General features: G+C 38.0%; 1 protein-coding gene and 1 pseudogene across 1 annotated transcript; both read left to right on the forward strand.

The window, feature by feature from the left end:
• Positions 1-5,383: 5,383 nt before the first annotated feature.
• LOC137971456 (melatonin receptor type 1C-like) lies at positions 5,384-6,415 on the forward strand (annotated as a pseudogene).
• An 11,454-nt stretch (positions 6,416-17,869) lies between these two features.
• On the forward strand, positions 17,870-20,361 carry LOC137970859 (melatonin receptor type 1C-like). The gene has a single exon (XM_068817482.1). The coding sequence runs from the start codon at positions 17,925-17,927 to the stop codon at positions 18,954-18,956; it is 1,032 nt and encodes a 343-aa protein (XP_068673583.1). The 5' UTR covers positions 17,870-17,924; the 3' UTR covers positions 18,957-20,361.
• The last annotated feature ends 363 nt before the right edge of the window (positions 20,362-20,724 follow it).

Here is a 20,724-nt window from a genome sequence, read left to right on the forward strand (position 1 = left end):
TTGCGTGACCTAGCGCCTTTAATATCAACACAGTAATATTTCCATCAGCGACGACCCTCCGTTTGCGATTACCTAAGAAACTGATAATACAATTCATGATATATGGATTGAGATTAATAGTCTTCAACGTTTCGCAGACAATTTTACGAGAGACGGTGTCAAAAGCTTTACTAAAGGCAAATGACAAAACTCGAACAAAGTCTACATTATTACCATCTAGCCACCGGAGCCAATTGTTTTGACATTTTATAAGTGCTATCGTGGTGTTGCAATGTTCCTAATAAGCGAACTGGTCCATACCAATCGCAGACTTAAGCTTTGTGAAAGAATCTAGATTGCAGACGAGCCTCTCAAACAATGTCATGATAATTTTCGTGAGCGATATCGGTCGTAGCTGAGCACACGATGACAGTGGATATTCTTTGGGAATTGGTGATATGTTTGCAAGCTTCCATAGAAGAGGAAGTTACTGCTGTCTGGGTGAAGGGTTAAAAAGCTTAGTGACAACTGGAGCAAGATGGTGTGCAAAATCTCTCCACAGCCAGTAGGGACTTCCATCCGGACCAGGAGCTGTGCGCTTCAAACGAGTCATAAACCTTTTAACTGTAAGCACGTCAAGACTGGGGACGGGAGTTCCTTCCGGAATAGGTAATAGCTCCGAGGGACTATGTACTGCGTATCAGTGTTAATTCTTTGAAAGAACAGGTTTATGTCCTCAGGGTTAATAACAGAGCTGATATTTAATGCCTTAGACTCTCTAACAGTGATTTTGTTTACAGTATTCCACCAACCTTTGGTCACAGTTCCATATTTTCTATTTTCATTTCGAACAGCCTGCAATTGGTTGTAGCGGATGAGATCATTTATCCTTGCTTGTAGGTCAGCGTTCACCTCGCCATATCTCTTGATGTTCCTACTTCTGATGGTACACAGGTGTTTAACCAAAACTACGAGGAGAAAGCAGAATTTAGCAAGTGCTCTTGGTGTCCAAAAAGAAAATTAGGGTTAACCATGCATTTTTCAGACATAATTAAGCTTCAATTTGAAAAATATTGCCATACATTCCCTTTATCAGAGGGAAGCAATCGTTGAATATCTTTTTGAGGGTGTTTTCCAATAGGTGAATCGCTTCGGTGATATCATCACAAGACAGTGCATTGCTCCAGACGTACGCTTCCAGCTTATGCTCCATTTGAATCTTCCGGTGCTCCCTAACATCTCTAAAATACACAAACGACATGTCAGGTTTAGCAGCGACGCGAGGAGTGACCATAATAGCTAAGTGGTCTGACCGCACAAGACCATTAAACACAACTGGTGGTTTCAAACTGTGTGGGCAGTCAGTAAGAACAGCTAAACAGTAAAACCACACTACGAAGTTATGTTTGAGAAAACAAACTTGCAAGATTTCCTTACACTTTTATAAGTTTATGTGATTTTGAATTAGTGCAGATATCATTCTGTACAAATGAACAAGATAACCAATTTTCACATAGGGATAAACATGTGCAAAAAGGTCAAATCTTTAGACACTACATTGAGAATACAAGTTATTGGCTGACGAGACATGTAGCAACAAAGCCCCTCTGTTTGATGTTTTTCTAGTTTAATACTGTACATAATTTCCACTAGTCTATGTATTTATGATTTTATCTGTTTAATTCTTACTTATTTTATCTCAAAGTAAACCCTCCGTGAGGGAGGTATTTATTTCCTGGTAAGGGTTCTCCTGTCAATACTTGCAGTCTTTTGTATTTGCTGAACTATTAAAGGTAAAGAATATTTTAACTGAGGAAGAGACATACTACTCAGCTGTAAACAGACTGAGACCAAGGCTTTGAAACATTGACAAATAATAATGAATTTCAAGTTGTTTGAGTATGTTTCAAGAATTCTACATCTTATTTCTTCGGTATATATAAGGTGGACGACCCCATATTGAAATCAGTTTTAACGATGGTGAATTTTCCACGCGTAGCAGCTGAATAGTGAAACCACATTACTAAGTTATGTTTGAGAAAACAAACTTGACAGATTTCCTTACACTTTTAGAAGAGCTAATAGTTTCCTTTGTCCGATTATCTTATTTTCGCCCTTCTTTGCAAATCAAATTGACATCCTGCTTACTCTTTTTTGCAATTGTGTGGTTCCGCCTGACTTTTTAATTTTGTTATTTTTTCGTCTTTTGGGTTGTCCTTGTCTCTACCAGCTTAGATCTGATTTCTCATCTAGACCAACAAAGTTATAAACTCGCTTGCATTATGGTAACGCGTTTAACTTGTGTTTAATCGTACTTATATAGGTTTCGGTATACTACGATACCCAAGCTTCCAGGTAATTTGATGTTGCAATGTTGTCGGACACTGAATATAAATATCAAGAATAACAACAGAAAAGTTAGGGTTAGAGTTGGCAAAAAAACAACAACAACACGGGAGAGGGACTTCAGAAACTGGACCTTGAGGGGTCTTTTTGTGGACTTAGTTTTCCTTTTTAAGTGCTTGCTAGGCCTATGTGATTTGGATCTGTCATATTGTCTTGTGACAGCTGACAGTTCTTAATACAATCTCAGACGTCCTAATTACCAGTTAAAAATTAGATATGCAAGAACTAATGTTTTAACATTTTCTTATTTCTTTAGAGTAGCGAAATCATGGAACTCTTTGCCTTTACATTTAAGAAAAGCTGAATCTTTAAAAGAATTTAAGGATAGATTAAAATCCTATCTACACCAGAAGGATATTTTTACATTTTCTTAATTTATTTTTCTTATTCAAACTTGACAGATTTCCTTACACTTTTAGAAGCGCTAATAGTTTCCTTTGTCCCATCATCGTAGCAGCTGAACCATGAGTGGAACCGCATTACTAAATTGTGTTTACGAAAACAAACTTGGCAGATTTCCTTGCACTTTTAGGAGCGCAAGTAGTTTTCTTTGTCCGATAGTCTTATTTGCGCCCTTCTTCTTTGCATATCAAATTTACATCCTGCTTACTCTTTTTTGTAACTGTCTGTTTCCGACTAACATTTTAATTTTTTTTTTATTTTAATCTTTTGGGTTGTCCTTGTCTTGACCAGCTTAGATCTGAATTCTCATTTAGACCAACAAAGTTATAAACTGGCATGCATTATGGTAACGCGTTTAACCTGTGTTTAATCGTACTCACATAGGTTTCGGTATATACTACGATACCCAATGCAAGCTGCCAGGTAATTTGATAGTGCAATGTTGTCTGACACTGAATATAAATACCAAGAATAAGAACAGAAAGGTAGGGTTAGAGTCATCATAAATAATAGTAATAATAATAATAATAATAATAATAATAATAATAATAAAATAATAAAAAAAGAACAACAACACGGGAAACCTAGCAAAAGCTTATGTGATCTTGAATTTAGAGCAGATATCATTCTGAACAACTAAACAAGATAAACAACTTTGATATATGCATAAACTTGTCCAAACAGTTGAAATCTTTAGACACTATGACATTGAGAAGACGACAAGTTCTTGGCTGACGAGACATGTAGCAATGAAAAGTGGCTGCCTTTTTTTAAATTTTGGTAAATTTTTATTCGATTGACAAAGCCCTTATGTTTTAATTTTATATCTGGTTTATTACTGTACATAATTTCCACATGTCTATGTATTCATGATTTTCTCTGTTTAATGCTTACTTATTGTAACTCGAGGTAATCTTCCGTGAGGGAAGTATATCCTGTTAAGGGTTTTCCTATCAATACCTGTAGCCTTTTGTTTTGCTTAACTATTAAAGATTAACTAAGCAAGAGACATACTACTCAGCTGTGAACAGCCTGAGGCTAAGGCTTTTACACATTAACGATTAATAGTAAAAGTCAAGTTGTTTCAGTATGTTTCGGGATTTCAACACTTCAGTTCTTCGGTATAATAAGGTGGAGCAGCCCATATTGAAATTAATGAAGGGGTAGTTTCTAAAGAAACTGTGGTGCTGCGTCGGTGGGGAAGTAGTATACAAAAATTTGGTTTTATCAACGGAGTTGATAATGTAAATTGGCCACCGTACAGAGATTCTAAAAGCTGACGTTTCGAGCGTTAGCCCTTCGTCAGAGCGAATCGAGGGATTATGGGTTACGTGTGGTTTTTATAGTAGAGTAGGGGCTACGCTATTGGTGGTAACATGGCAACGTGAAAAATAGGAATATATTAGTTGAATGAAAAGCGTTCGTTAATACCGTGAGGATTAAGGGTGCCGATTTGAAAGATGAATTTTTGTTCCAGATTCTTGCGGCTTTCCGTCGTACCTAGATGTAGGGAAAGGCCGCAGATAGCCATGTGTTTTTTGGAGTGGTTAGGCAGATTAAAGTGGCGAGCGACTGGCTTGGATGCATCCTTGTCATTCTTCTCAACATCGCGAAGGTGTTCGCGGAATCGGTCACCTAGTCGTCTACCTGTCTCACCAATGTATAATTTATTGCATAACGTGCAGGTTATGCAATAAATGACATTTGCGGAGGTACATGTGAAACGATCGGTGATCTTAACAGATCGCTTAGGTCCCGATATCTTGCTAGTGTTAACAATGAAAAGATTAGTTAAGTAATTAGTTTTAACCCTAGTGGATTTCCTAGGCGTAGCAGCCGAACAGTGGAAACACATTACTAAGTTATGTTTGAGAAATCAAACTTGACAGATTTCCGTACACTTTTAGAAGCGCTAATTGTTTCCTTTGTCCGATCATTTTATTTGCGCCCTTTTTCTTTGCATATCAAATTTACATCCTGCTTACTCTGTTTTCTAATTGTCTGGTTCCGACAAACATTTTTATTTTGTTATGTTTTTGTATCTTTTTGGTTGTCCTTGCCTTGACCAGCTCTGAATTCTTCTTTGGACCAACAAAGATATAAACTCGCATGCAATATGGTAACGCGTTCGAGTTACGTTTAATCGCACTCTCATAGGTTTCGGTATATACTACGATACCCAAGCTGCCAGGTAATTTGACAGTGCAATGTTGTCTGACACTGAATATGAATACCAGCAATAACAACAGAAAGGTAAGGGTTAGAGTTAGCAAAAAAACAACAACAAAAAAACAACAACAAAAACAACAACAACACCGGAAACCTAGGAAGAGCTTATGTGATTTTGAATTTAGTGCAGATATCATTCCGAACAAATTAACAAGATAAACAATTTTGATATAGGGATAAACATGTCCAAAAAGTTCAAATCTTTAGACACTATGACATAGAGAAGACGACAAGTTATTGGCTGACGAAACATGTAGCAATTCAAAACTGGCTGCTTTTTTTTTTTATTTTAATTGTGGTGAATATTTATTGGATGGAGAAAACCCTTCTGTTTTTAGATACCATTTGGTAGAGAAGTCGCGCTAAGATGACCGATGAACTGAGTTCTCGCAGCCTCTTTATAACCGTTGAGGAAGTTTTCTCGATATTAACGTTAAACGTTTTATAGCTAACAGGAAACACGTTAGTCTGCATTGCAGTTTTCAAGAACATTCGAATGCAATCAACGACTAACTTGTACATTGTTGCTCTAGCACTTAGTGATCTTCTGTCCGCCATTTTCGTGATGCCTTTCGTTTGCGGTGCCCTTATAGCCAGTAAATGGGTTTTCGGTGACTTGGTTTGCGAATTTCACGCTTTTTTCAGCTTGTTTGTGATATACGTTTCTCCCGTAACGATGGGTCTGACGGCCGTGAATCGGTATGTGAGGATGTGCAAGCCAGACGCGATATACAGGAGATGGTTTTCAAAGAGGAAGTCTATTGCTTTGCTCACGTGTGTGTGGATCGTTGTTGCTTGCTACGTTGCCGTTCCGCGGTTTGCAGGTTTTCAAGGGCACCAGTTCATTCCAGGGTATGCGCAGTGTTCCCTCGAACATCACAGCTATGCTGGGAAGATGATTCATTACTGCATTGTCCTCGTTCTCTTCTTTTTGACACCTCTGATAACAACTATTTTCTGTTACCGAAAAGTCGGGAAGATGATACGCCAGCACAATGAAAATGCTTTAACTAATATTCAGCAAGGCGTTAACACTGGTATCACCGGGCACGAAATTAAAATCAGTAAATCCCTCTTTGCAGTCGTGTTTGCCTTCATGGTATGTTGGACACCGCTTTGGATAATTGTAATCTTACGGCGTTTCTTTCTCGTGGAAGAAATGCCTCGAAATGTCGAACTCTTGTGTATGTTTTTCCTCTCTTTCTCCAACACAATTAACCCATTCGTGTATGCAGGAATGAATTCCGTTTTCAGACGAGAATTTCGCAAGCTACTCCTCTGCAAACGATGTCGTAGAAATACCGTTGCATTTGGCAGAGAAGGGGCAAACACAGAAGAGTTGAAGAGGCACAATAAGGTATCAGATAAGGCTCAAGTTGGACAGGCAACACCACTGTAGACATCCAACATGTTCTGGAGATTGGAATGACGATAATCACATTATTTTTTTTTTGTATTTAGGCGATCCCCGAGCGAGGTGCAATGCCCGGAAGTCTTGACAACAGAAAATGGAAACAACAGAAATGGGGATCGCCCAGGAGAGGGAGCACCCCCTAAACGGGGCCGGCACACCAAATTCGTCGGGGAGTCGAACCCCGCCTCTCCTACAGAGATAAAAAATCTAAAACGCGAAACATGCTAATAAAAGGCAAAACAACAAACGATAAGCACATTATATCACCTAGGGTTGAGTATATAATAATCATAATTACATGTCATATACACTGGTTTAAGTCCCAGGACTTGTGGTAGCAGATAAAAAGAAAAAAAAAGGAAAAGTAATCCCTGGACCGGATTTGAACGCGGAGCTTCAGCTTACAGGGACAGCTTCCATTCAATAGACCACTATTTGCTATTTATTGCTATTTATTGCCTGGCATCTAGAATAGGATCGCTATAATTCAATGATCAAGCCTAAGTGCTGAGTCTGACCTTTCTCGTTAGTTGTCTAAAATAATTAGTTGGCGAGTGTTAGCGCACGTTTATAGCCCGGTATTATCACAATTAAATTAGATTATTATGTTTCAAATTCGCTGATTTAGTGGTTAGGAGCAATGACAGGTAAGCTAATGATCGTATGTTCGACTGCCGAGTCCGGATATCTGGGTTGAGTTTTAAAAGAAAAATGTTCAATTCCCAGAATTCCTTAACTGCCAGTGCCATGAAATAATGATAATCGTATATTCAAAGCTGGTTAATACTATATGATTATCCTAATAGCAATGTCGAAAATGAGTTGAGAGATCACACCGTTTCCCCGTAAGCATTACGTTTACGTAGTGCAAATCCAGTAATTTCTCTTTGGTATTGATCAAAATTTCACTTCTCTGCTATGTCACTGCGATCCGCCGCAGAGAAAACGTTTAAGTTCTAATCAGCAGAATGGCAACAACACGTTGAAATAGGAAGGACACGACCAGTTGTGTTTATTGGGGACGAAAAAAAAACTAACATACAAGAAATAAAGTAGTGGCGGAGAAAAAACGTTCGGCGTCACTGTAAACTACGAGACTAAACGTAAACAGCATACTAGGAAAAATTAAGCTCGGCAAGGTGCGAGCGGTAAAACTGGCTGTGTCGAGTGACTAACGCGAGAGGCGACAAGGCTTAAATACCGAGATGTGGCGTAAAATCCCTAGAGGATCAAACTGCGGCCATAAATGCAAATTCAGAACATAAACCAATCTCGTACCCAGAGTCCTCGGGCTTCTTGGTCAGCGGGTGAGCGCCCGGAGAGACTCTGGGATAATCGACCCCATTTTCCCAGAAAACGTGGGTTCCGGTCTTATTACGTATGCTTCAGTTTAACCGGAAACAGAAAAGAGAAAACCGTAAACAGTAGAAATGGCGGGTGAAAGTGTTCGAGAAACAAAAATTTTAGCCTTAAACTCAAAGAAACTGGAGAAATGATCATTGGTTTGCTGTAGGAGCAAGTGAAGATGAAACCTCTGACGCTTTCGGTAAGTGTATTTATAGTGTTTCAGCGTACATTCCATCGTTCAAAATGCCATCGTGCAAGCAACACGATCGACAAATTTTTGTGGAAACGACTCAAATGTCCTCCTCTACTACGATTTGATGTTTCCGTAATTCTGAATGGCTTCGACAAGACCTTATTCCACGGATTTCTCCTCAAAGAGACTGATATAATGTTTTCCCACGGTACTTTTGCAACAGCAACAGTAATCACTTTTTAGCAGCGTGGGAAAATTCCCGTGCGGTGTAAGACATAATTCAAACCTCGTCGTTTTATTATTTTTGTGATTTATATATTTCTGAGGTAGAAAAAATCAAACAGCACTGAAACTAGTTTTAGATTTTGAATCTCCCTCCAAATTCTGGGGCTTCCGAATTACTTACCGACTTCCTGTCGGACTGCCATTGTTACGCAAGCGTAAAATATAGTTCAAGTCGATTATCCCAGAGTCTCTCCGGGCGCTCACCCGCTGGCCAAGAAGCCCGAGGACTCTGGGTACGAGATTGTTCCACTCATAGATATCAGTTCCATTCCATTTAACTCACTCTTCGTTTCAGAAAATCAATAGTCGACCGATGGATCTTAATTTGGCCCGAATTCCGAACCTCGATTCTCAATAATATGATGATGATTTTAAAGAAAAAAAATAATAATAATAATGATAATAATAATAATAATAATAATAATAATAATAATAATAATAATAATAATAATAATAATAATAATAATGGCATTGTTTTAAGTGCTAAAAATGTATCAGTTGCTTAAAAACAAACTGGTATTGATACATTAGCAGATAAATAAAAATAATTCTGAACCACATAAAATTGATAATAAACCGTAAAATCATATCACATATTATCAAAAAAAGAAAAGATCAATTATTTAAACATTATCTTAACAAATAAAAAGGGATAGCAATAAGAAGTACAATATTTAATTTACCGTGCATCTATGACTTAATTCGTCTGATTTTAGCAAAAACCTATAAGGCTGCTTTGAATGATGAAAAGGTTGTAATTGATCTTATTGATATTGGTAAATCGTTCCAATCCTTTGCTGCAGAATGTTGAAATGTTTTTTGTGCAACTGCTGTATTTGCTTTTGGTAATTGTAGTGTAGTGTTGTCTCTGAAATCTCTCCCGTGCAGACTTGCTGGACTTGATCAACGAGGTAGATAGCCTTTTGGTTGGTTTGGACAGCTATAGACGTTGATGATTTTATAGACCAACTGAAATCTCAGAAAAACGCTTTCGATTTCTTAATGTTAAGAGTCCCATTTTAGATCTCATACTCTGAGTGCATGAAGTCCTGTTAGTTTTGAGTATGGTGCGCAAAACCTGATTTTGGAGCCTTTCTAGGCTGTCTATCATTAAATTCAAACATTTCATCCAAACAGAACATCCGTAATCCAAGTTGGTAGCATCGTTTGTTTATAGATCTTCAATAGAACGCTTCTAGTCAGGAAACTAGAAAGTCTGTTTATAACACGGATTTTTGGATACGTCCTTTTTTGCATATATGAAAGATGCTCTTTCCAAGTCAAGGTACTATCGACGTACACACCAAGATATTTATAGTTTGTAACTTCCTTGAGACGATGATCGTGAATAAAGATATTTAGATCATTAGAATTTTTTAGACTTCTTTGAGTTCCGATTTTCATGACCTCTGATTTTCCTGGATGTACAACCATCTGATTACTTGGTAGCCATAAGCTAATGTTGTCAAGCTCTCCATTAATACAAGTGTACCCATCTCATGGGACACACTCTAGCTGGGATAAATTTTGTTGCCGTTGTAATCAGATGCGGTTTTAAGGATTTTTCACACGGACCCCGCAAAAATTAAATGCATGGACAAACATTAAGGCTATGTTGACACGGTACCGGACGAATTTTCTACCGGTTAAAAATTCGTCCATTTAGGGGTTCCGTTCACACGGAACCACGCTAAACGTACGAAAAGTTGGACGCCTCGCCGTTCAAAAATTTGAACGCCTAAATCGAGGACGAATTTTTAGCCGGTACGGTCGAAAAATTGACCGGCGCGCTCTGAACACGTCTGAACACCAGAAACGTCCAATTTTTTTCACGGTAAAGGCTTGGTTACATGAATGCGAGGCTGCTCAGCTGGAAGAAGAAAACATGGAGGCTGCCATCTTAATCGCTCTTCTCGGAAAGATCATCCATGTAAAATATTTATCTCTTTCAGTGCTTTCAGGTGTCGTATCTTTGGCCTCATTGCCGCTGTCGTCAACCTTTCTCCTTTTTGGCGCCATTTTGGATCTTGGAAATAGCTCTCTGCGCATGAGCAGCTTGTAAGTCCAAAGACAAACGTTAAAATTTCATCCGGTACGTAAATTCCGTGTGAACAGAGCAAAAGTATTGCACGGTTCCGTGCGAACAGAGTAAACGGTCAATTTTTCAACCGGTCGAAAATTCGTCCGGTACCGTGTGAACGTAGCCTAAAAGTATACCCTGCCTTTCCTGAAAAAAGCAGCTTTGTTTAGCATGCTTCAGACGCGAAGTAGAAGCAAAATAACTACTAGATTCCATGCCTTTAAGCATTGTCTTTAGAAAACACAAAAGAAAAGAAGGATAAAAGGAGAGGGGACGCAAGGTTTTTAAGAACTGTGCTCCAGTTGTCAATAAGAATTAAAACAAAATAAAAACAACAGAACAGTACTAGTATTCTTTGAAGTTGGTGAGCTGTCGATCTTTGACCACAGCAGAATCAAAATTATGCAACATATGGTAATGTAGAGGCAACGCATCGAGGCATGTTTAAAGGGGCAGTGTCATGAGATGGCATGCGCAGTATTATCACACTCACAGATTTTAAAAGACGTTAATTTTTTTTTCGCTAGCCTAAATACGGCTTCAGAACACAAATATGATGGCATGTTTGTTTTCTGCGTGACAGCTGAATTCAGTGAAGTGTGACCGGGAACGCTGTCGGTGGTTCAAGCACTCACACATAAATATTTTTGTTTTCTCTGCGATAAACCAGACATATTATCAAGATTAACACGCCATTTCAAGGCTGAAAGAGAGTGCATTTATTTCCAAGAGACGGCTTTGAAGTCGAAAGACGATAAGCAGCGAAAAAATTCAGCCGTGTTTTACTCGCCGCTTGCGGTTTTATAATTCGTGCAACAAATAAACACAACCACTGCATCCAGTTCCTCTCATCTAAATGCAGATTTTTCTTCAAAATATTCAAATAGACATTTTAGAGCGAACATAATAAATGTGTTATCAACAAACGATGATGTTGTGGTCTCTGACATTTAAGCGACTCGCTAGAAATGAAATACGAAGATGGACTTCGATCCTTGGTCATAGTGAAACAGCTTGCACTTTGATTACACCATACGTCGAATTTCTCATGAATTCACGTCTTAAGGAGGCTCGAAAGGGTTTCAACACTAAGAAGACTCTCTGTTTAGATCGAATAACGCTACAACACTGTATCAAGTAACAGCAATGTTATGGTACCGTATGAAACACCGATTATTTTCAAGCAAGATGTGATCATAATTTGATGTAATAAGTTACCTTGGCAACGAGAAAGCCCACCAAAAACACCCTATATTTTGGATTTAGTTTCTCATATCTCAAAAGCGAACTTGGTGACGCCCCTTTTTTATTGCTGAAGAGTGATTAGAAGAACACGATGAAGCTTTCGGCAAAGTTTAAAAAAATTCTGTCTGGAGGATTCAGAGCTACCTCTGAAAAATCAAAAAATTAAGGTGGCTCTGAATCCGCCATACAGAATTTTTTAAAACTTTACAGAAAGTCTCATCGTGCACTTCTGATTACTTTTCAGAAATAAAAAATGGGGGTCACTTAGTTTGTTTTTGAGATATAAGCAACTAAAGACAAAATAAAGGGTGTTTTTACAGGGCTTTCCCGTTGCCACGGTGACGTATTACGTCACAAAAATGACTGTATCTTGTTCAGCAATAATTCGTGTTTCATATGGTACCACAATATTGCCAATACATGATACAACATTTTGTGCCGATTCTTCTAATAAGAGCGTCACTTGGAAGCATTGAAACTGGTTCGCGCCTCCTTAAAAAGTTTCTCTTCATTGTAGATGCTGTATTGGTACTTTGACTGCTCTTCTTTTGCTTTCTTGAGGAGACTGAATCACTATTTATCTGGTTCCAGCTCGATGGTCGCCACGGCTCGACATGCTAACATACGATCAAAACCCCTCCCAAACAACAAAATCAAAGAAAAAAGGAGCAAAGAACGACAAGGAAAATATAGTGAATTTGTTTCTGAACGCCACAGGATATTTGCTTCACTAAAGTGACCACGGATGGCTTTGTTTGTGTAAGATATTCGAACCCCACACACTCCTTTGAAAAAGTTAGCAAACTGTTTCAAAAATTTTGACACTGCTCCTTTAAGTCAATATATGGGAACTCACGGTTCGAAGTGCAAATATCTGCGACGCCATTATAATACGGAACGCCCGTTCCTGTAAGAGGATGAGGATTCAAGGAATGAAAAAATCAAACACTTGACCAGGGTCAAGGGAAAAAGCGTAGCAACTGCCTTGCCCACCTTGGCTAATCAAACGAAACAAGACTGCGAAAGAAGCAACTTTCGTCCAACCACGCCCCTTACTTAACCATCTCCTTATTGCAAAGTTTTACATTTGAAACGGCAGAAGGATCCAAGTGATTCCAAATATCAATGTGTTTAAATTTAAGGCGCGTTTGAAATATGAAACTGAATACATACGGCGTTATGGTCATAAAAAGAGACCCTAAGGCACAATTGGGCGGGTCTTCAGAATCCTTTGAGGTAATGGTTTTTTTGCGGGGATAGGAATAGTAGTTAGTGTTAGTTTTGTAAGTAGTGAGCTGTGAATAGTGCTTATGTCAACACTGTTACTTCTGGTAGGGTTGTAAGTAGTGTGTATTGTAAATAATGTTGTAATTAAAAAATAAGAATTAAAAAAAGCTAGCACTAATTTGTCTCGCGGGTCCAAAGTTCACAAGTGCAAGTTTATAACAGTATGACGTCATATGACAACAATAACATTTGCCATTTGCCGTAAGCCTCATGCTTCTTTTGCTTTTGCCAACCCCCGTATTATAATAGGGGAACATGTACACGAAAACAAATTCGTCAAACATTAGCATTACGCTCAATCGCTGTGAAATTTGCGTGACTTGTGGCGTCACATAGTCCCAGTAAAAACCAGCTTACATTTCGGTTCAGATGACCGCAGGCTTACCCAAAGCTGCCCGTCAGGTGAAATTTAATAGTTTCGGTCATAGAACAGCTTTTGAGTCACGGGCTTCAAAAAGCTTAAAATCTCGAAACGTCCCTGACGTCAAGAAAACAGGTTACTCAGATGAAAGCAATTAACCAAAACGACGTCGTCTCACTATGTCATCTAGTATAATGAGGTACTTCCAGAAAAAAATATTACCTATGTCCATTGCTCTGAGACCAAGATGGATCGTTGGTTTGGAATGAAACAAAAAGAGCACTATATTTGGAGACACTTTAAACTGAAAACAACAAATTTGCGCGAATAAAATCAAATATTGGTTTTTGAGGAGAAGGAAAAACCTCTCACCACTGTGCCATCCCTGCACTAACGTGACTATACTAATAGTTCAACCAATAAGAAATGCTTGCCATTCAAGCGAACTGTGAAATGGAATTCGGATGCGGGTGGCTGATGTGTAGCTAACTGAGGACCAATATGATAATGAGTTCTTCCTGAGCAAAATGCTATTAGAGAAGGTGCTAAAGAGTCATGGAAAGCAACAGTCAAGCCAAATAGGCAACCAGCAGAATTGAAAGTAGACACAGGCTAATGTAATTTGCTAATGGAATCAGAGAACTTTTACACAAGGTAAACCAGTGGACATGGGGAAACGAGCAGCAGAGAGAATTCAAACAAATCAAAGCTGACCTCACTCAAGTCCCAGTACTGGCCCGGTACGACCCAAACAAGGAAACTAAAGTAGCAGGAGATGCCTTATCTTACGGCCTAGGCGGAGTAATCCTTCAGCTTCAACCAGACAAGTCCTGGCCGATATCATTTCTTTCAAGAGCAATGACGCCGACAGATGCCAGGAATTCTTTGCCTTTAAATTAAAAAAAGCTGAATATTTAAGATAATTTAAGGATCAATTAAAATCCTATATCTACACCAGAAGGATGTTTTTTACATTTTCTTAATTTATTTTTCTTACTAGTTTGATAATTAATTTTATTTCCAGTTTATTATTGTACATGATTTCCACTTGTCTATGTATTTATGATTTTATCTGTTTAATTCTTATTTTATCTCGAAGTAACCCTTCCGTTAGCTCGACAGAAGTATTAATTTCCCTGTTAAGGGCTCTCCTGTGAATACTTGTAGTCTTTTGTATTGCTAAACTATTAAAGATTAACTGAGGAAGAGACATACTACTCAGCTGTGAACAGTCTGAAGCCAAGGCCTTAAAACATTGACAAATAATAATGAGATTCAAGTTGTTTCAGTATGTTTTAGGAATTCTACACTTCAGTTCTTCGGTATAATAAGGTGGAGGACCCCATATTGAAATCAGTTGTAACGCTAGTGGATTTTCCAGGCGTAGCAGCTGAACAGTGGAACCACATTAGCAAGTTATTTTCATTGTCTGGTTCCGACTAACATTTTAATTTTGTGAATTCTTTTTTATCTTTTGGGTTGTCCTTGTCTTGACTCCTGTCAATACTTGTAGTCTTTTAGATTGCTTAACTATTAAAGATAAAGGATATTTTAACTTAGGAAGAGACATACTACTCAGCTGTGAATAGACTGAGGCCAACGCTTCGACACATTGACAAACAATAACGAAAATCAAGTTGTTTCGGTACACGTATGTTTTAGGAATTCTACACTTGATTGAGGTCTTCGGTATAATAAGGTGAAGGACCGCATATAGAGCGTTTTTACATGAGCCTGGGAGGCCATGTTGGTGTCCCAAAACAAAGGGACGACGGCCATGATGGTGTACCAAACTAATCCTCCGGGAATTGAACTCTATTTTTATGCAAATACTTTCTTTTGTTTCAGTTATCCAATATGGCTGCTGGTCACGTGAGTGAAAACGCTCTATTAAAATCAGTTTTAACGCTGGTGGATTTGCCGGGCGTAGCAGCTTAAGAGTGGTCCAACCACCTTACTAAGTTAAGTTTGAGAAAACAAACTAGACAGATTTCCTTACGCTTTTAGAAGCGCTAATAGTTTCCTCTATCCAATCATGGTACTCCAGCGGAACAGTGGAACCACATCCCTAAGTTATGTTTGACAAAACAAACTTGACAGAATTCGTTACACTTTAGAAACGCTGATAGTTTTCTTTGTCCGATCATCTTAGTTCCGCCCTTCTTTTTTGCAAATCAAATTTATACCCTGCTTACTCTTTTTTTGTAACTGTCTGGTTCCGACTAACATTTTAATTATTTTTTTTATCTTTTGGGTTCTCCTGACCAGCTTACATCTGAATTCTCATTTATAAACTCGCATAAGTTATAAACTCACATGCATTATGGTAACGCGTTTAACTTGTTTAATTGTACTCTCAGAGGTTTTCGTACATTATACGATATCCAAGCTGCAAGGTAATTCGATAGTGCAATGGTGTCTGATACTGAATTTAAATACCAAGAAAAACAAAAGAAGGGTTAGGGTTAGAGTCAGCCAAAAAGAACAACAACATCACCAACACGGGAATCTTAACGAGTGATTTTGAATTTAGAGCAGATATCGTTCTGAACAAATAAACAAGATAAACAATTTTGATATAGGCATAAACATGCCCAAAACGTTCAAATCTTTCGACACCATGACATTATTGAGAAGACGACAAGTTATTGGCTGACGAAACATGTAGCAAACAAAACTGGCTGTTTTTATTTATTTATTTATTATTATTATTATTATTATTATTATTATTATTATTAATTTTTTATGATGAATATCTATTGAATTGACAAGGCTCTTCCGTTTTAATTTTATTTCTAGTTTATTATCGTACATATAATTTCCACTAGTCTACGTATTTCTGATTTTATCTGTTTAATTCTTACTTATTGTATTGCGAAGTAACCCTTCCGTGAGCTCGAGGGAAGTCAGATTAATTTTCTGTTGAGGTTTCTCCTGTCAATAATTGTAGTCTTTTGTATTGCTAAACTATTAAAAATAAAGAATATTTTAAAGCGCTACTGCGACCAAAAAACAATTCTTCTATTTCTTTGGATTTTAAAACTATGTTAACTTAACACTAAGTAACCCAAGGTTTAAGTTCTGATTTTAAAAAGACCTGTTTATTTTAATTGGAATTTTGTTATCTATTGGTCCGCCATTACAAACTTTAAAATCTTGAGAGAGCTGGATCGAGGAGAAAATGACGTCAGAGACTCACTGGTTTAAGAATGCAATGCGTGTGTAGGCGGCTGAATTAATATGCAGCACGGGAGTTTCGGGCTTTCAGACTTTTAAAGTCGTCTTTTGCATATAAAATAAGTTGCGTTTACACGCTGAAAATTTAAGCTAGTGAGTTAATGACTTCTCTTTTCTCTAGATCCAACCCTCTGAGGTCCAATCGGTCAGTTTTGAACGTGAGTAATGGCGGACCGTGAAATCCAAACCGTAAACTCAAAATAAACTGCCCTTGGATAAAAATCAAAGCTCACATTTTTACCAGTCAGGTGTTAAGCGAACACGCTTTCAAACTCTTAAGAAAAAAAGAAAATGTTTTTTTGATCATAGTAGCACTTTAACTGAGGAAGAGACACACTACTCAGCCGTGAACAGCCTAAGGCCAAGGCTTTGAAACATTAACAAATAATAATGAAATTCAAGTTATTTCAGTATGTTTCAGGAATTCTACACTTCAGTCCTTCGGCATAATAAGGTGGAGGACCAAATATTGAAATCAGTTTTACTCTGGAGGATTTTCCAGGAGTAGCAGCTGAACAGTAAAACCACATTACGAAGTTTTGTTTGAGAAAACAAACTTGACAGATTTCCTTACACTTTTATAAGCTGATGTGATTTTAAATTAGTGCAGATATCATTCTGTACAAATGAACAAGATAACCAATTCTCATATAGGGATAAACATGTGCAAAAAGTTCAAATCTTGAAACACGACGACATTGAGAAGACAAGTTATTGGCTGACGCGACATGTAGCAAACAAAGCCCTTCTGTTTAATGTTTTTTCTAGTTTATTACTGTACATACTTTCCACTAGTCTATGTATTTATGATTTTATCTGTTTAATTCTTACTTATTGTATCTCCAAGTAATCCTTCCGTGAGGGAGATATTAATTTCCTGTTAAGGGTTCTCCTGTCAATACTTGCAGTCTTTTGTATTTGCTGAACTATTAAAGGTAAAGAATATTTTAACTGAGGAAGAGACATACTACTCAGCTGTAAACAGACTGAGGCCAAGGCTTTGAAACATTGACAAATAGTAATGAATTTCAAGTTGTTTCAGTATGTTTCAAGAATTCTACATCTTAGTTCTTCGGTATAAATAAGGTGGACGACTCCATATTGAAATCAGTTTTAACGATGGTGAATTTTCCACGCGTAGCAGCTGAATAGTGAAACCACATTACTAAGTTATGTTTGAGAAAACAAACTTGACAGATTTGCTTACACTTTTAGAAGCTTTTGTGATTTTAAATTTAGTGTAGATGTCATTCTGAACAAATTCACAAGATAAACAATTTTGATATAGGATAAACATGTCCAAAAAGTTCAAATCTTTAGACGCTATGACTTTGAGAAGACGACAAATTAATAACGTTCGAGATATGTAGAAACCAAAATTGACTGCTTTTTTTTTCTTTTAATTGTGGCGTAAATTTATTGGATTCACAAAGCCATTTTCTTGAGACGTCGCTCTAAAATGACCGATGAACTGAGTTCTCGCAGCCTCTTTATTACTATTGTGGAGGTTTTCTCGATACTAACGTTAAACGTTTTTTCGCTGACAGGAAACACGTTAGTCTGCATCGCAGTTTTCAAGAACGTTCGACTTCGGTCAATTACTAACTTGTACATCGTTGCCCTAGCAGTAAGCGATCTGCTGTCCGCCATTTTTGTAATGCCCTTCGTTTGTGGTGTGCTTTTAACCAGTAAATGGGTTTTCGGTGACCTGGTTTGCCAATTTAACGCTTTCTTCAGCTTGTTTATGATGTACGTTTCCCCCGTAACGATGGGTCTGACGGCCGTGAATCGGTATGTGAGGATGTGCAAGCCAGACGAGATTTACAGGAAATGGTTTTCAAAGAGGAAGTCTATTGCTTTCCTCATGTGCGTGTGGATCGTTGTTGCTTGCTATGTTGCCGTTCCGCGGTTTGCAGGTTTTCAAGAGCACCAGTTTATTCCAGGGTATGCGAAGTGCTCCATCGAACATCACAGCCATGCTGGGAAAATGATTCATTACTGCATTGTCCTCATTCTCTTCTTTTTGACACCTCTGATAACAACTGCTTTTTGTTATCGAAAAGTCGGGAAGATGATACGCCAGCACAACGAAAATGCTTCAACTAATATTCAGGAAGGCGTTAACACTGGTATTAGCAGGCACGAAATAAATATCAGTAAATCCCTCTTTGCAGTCGTGTTTGCCTTTATGGTATGTTGGGTACCATTTTGGATAATTGTAATCTTACGACGTTTCTTCTTTGTGGAAAAAATGCCTCGAAATGTCGAACTCTTGTGTATGTTTTTCCTCTATTTCTCCAACACAATAAACCCATTCGTGTATGCCGGAATGAATTCCGCTTTCAGACGTGAATTTCGCAAGCTACTCCTATGCAAACGATGTCGTAAAGATATCATTGTATCTGGCAAAGAAGGAGCGAACACAGAAGAGGTGAAGACGCACAGGAACGTAGCAGATAAAGCTCAAGTTGAACAGACAACACCACTGTAGATATAACACTATTTTCCCGAAGGCTCTACTTTTACGTAATGCAAATCCAGTAATTTCTCTTTGGTCTTGATCAAAATTTTACTTGTTTCCACTCATAGATATCGGTTAACTTCTATTTGACTCATGCTTCGTTTCACAAAATCAGCATGCAGTCGACCGATGAATTTTATTCTTGCCCGCATTGGGAACCTCGGTTCTTGATGCGACCACAACTGTACTCATCTCGTGGGGCACACTCGAGGAATGAATTTTGTTGAGGGTGTCATCAGATGTGGTTTGAAGGATTTTTAACTCGGACCCCGCAAAAAGCAAACGTGCTTGCAATGATAAAAAAATCAAAGTACACTCTGCCTTACCTGAAAAAGCAGGTTTTTTAAAGCATGTCAGATGCGGAGTGAAAGCAAAATAACAGCTAGACTCCTTGCCTTGAAACCCCTTGTCTTTAGAAGATACAGAAGAAAAAATGGATAGAAGGGACTCAAAGGTTTTAAGAACTATGTGCCAGTTGTCAATAAAAGTACAACAAAAGAAGAACAACAGAACAGTATTCTTTGAAGTTGAAGAGTTGTCAATGTTTTACCGCAGCAAAATCAAAAGTTATCCAACACATTGTGATGTAGAGGCAACGCATCGAGACACCGTTCAAGTCAATAAATGGGAACTCACAGCCGAAATGCAAAATATCTGCGACGCCATTATACGACGGGAAGCGCCTGGTCTTGTAAGAGGTTGAAGACGGAAGGAACGAAAAATCAAACATGTGACCAGAATTAAGGAACAAAACGCAGCAAATGCCTTGCCCACTTCGACTAACCAAACGAAGGAAGACTACTAACATCTAGCCATACCTCTTACTTAATTATCTCCTCCTTATCGGAAACCTTTACATTTGAAACTGCAGAGGAATCAAGTAATCCCAAATTTTAATGGCTTTAAATGTAAGGCTTTTGGAATATGAATCTGAAGTTTACATAGGGCGTTATGGTAATATATAAGAGACTCTAAGGCACAATTCGGTGGGTCTTAAGAATCTTTTAGTGTAATGGTTATTTTTTGGGGGTGGGAATTGTAGTTATGGTTAGTTTTGTAAGTTCTGTAACTGTAATTAGTGCTCCTTTCAATACTAATACTTTTGGTAGGATTGTAAATAGTGTCGTCAATAATACGATAGGCATTGTAAGTAGTGTGAGCATAGTTAATAGAGGGGAATGGTTTGGAAGCTCGGCAAACATCAAAGGAGCAAACAAAGATGCCAAGATTTAGGTTGGAAAGTCCACGACCGTGCACAATCTTTTGTTTTGCGCTCATACATTATGCATGAATTACGTAACTAACACGTTTCCATTGGTTAGTTCCTCAGTACGGAGTAAACAACTATTGTGTTTTGTGCACGGTCAAGGCCAGAAAAGAGAACAAAAAACTACAACAAAGAAAGTTGTCGGGTTTCATAACCATTCCCCTCTATTAACTATGGTGTGAGTTGTAAATAATATTGTAATTAAAAAATAAAAATTAAAGAAATGCTAACGTCTATCAATAATTTTTCTCGCGGATGCAAAGTTCACGAAGTGTTTGCATTCCTCAATCATAAGGCGCAAGAAAATAACATTATGACGTTACACGACAGGAAACTAATGTCGATACCGGGAGATCTGCACTGTATTCACGTTGCGTTGAAAACACCTATATTACTGATATTTCGCATCTCTTCCAATGGCTCACTACCGTCGAGATAAAGAAAGATTCTTGCTGAACAATTGACCAAGCA

Source organism: Montipora foliosa, chromosome 9 (assembly GCF_036669935.1).
Source record: "Montipora foliosa isolate CH-2021 chromosome 9, ASM3666993v2, whole genome shotgun sequence".
NCBI lineage: Eukaryota > Metazoa > Cnidaria > Anthozoa > Scleractinia > Acroporidae > Montipora > Montipora foliosa.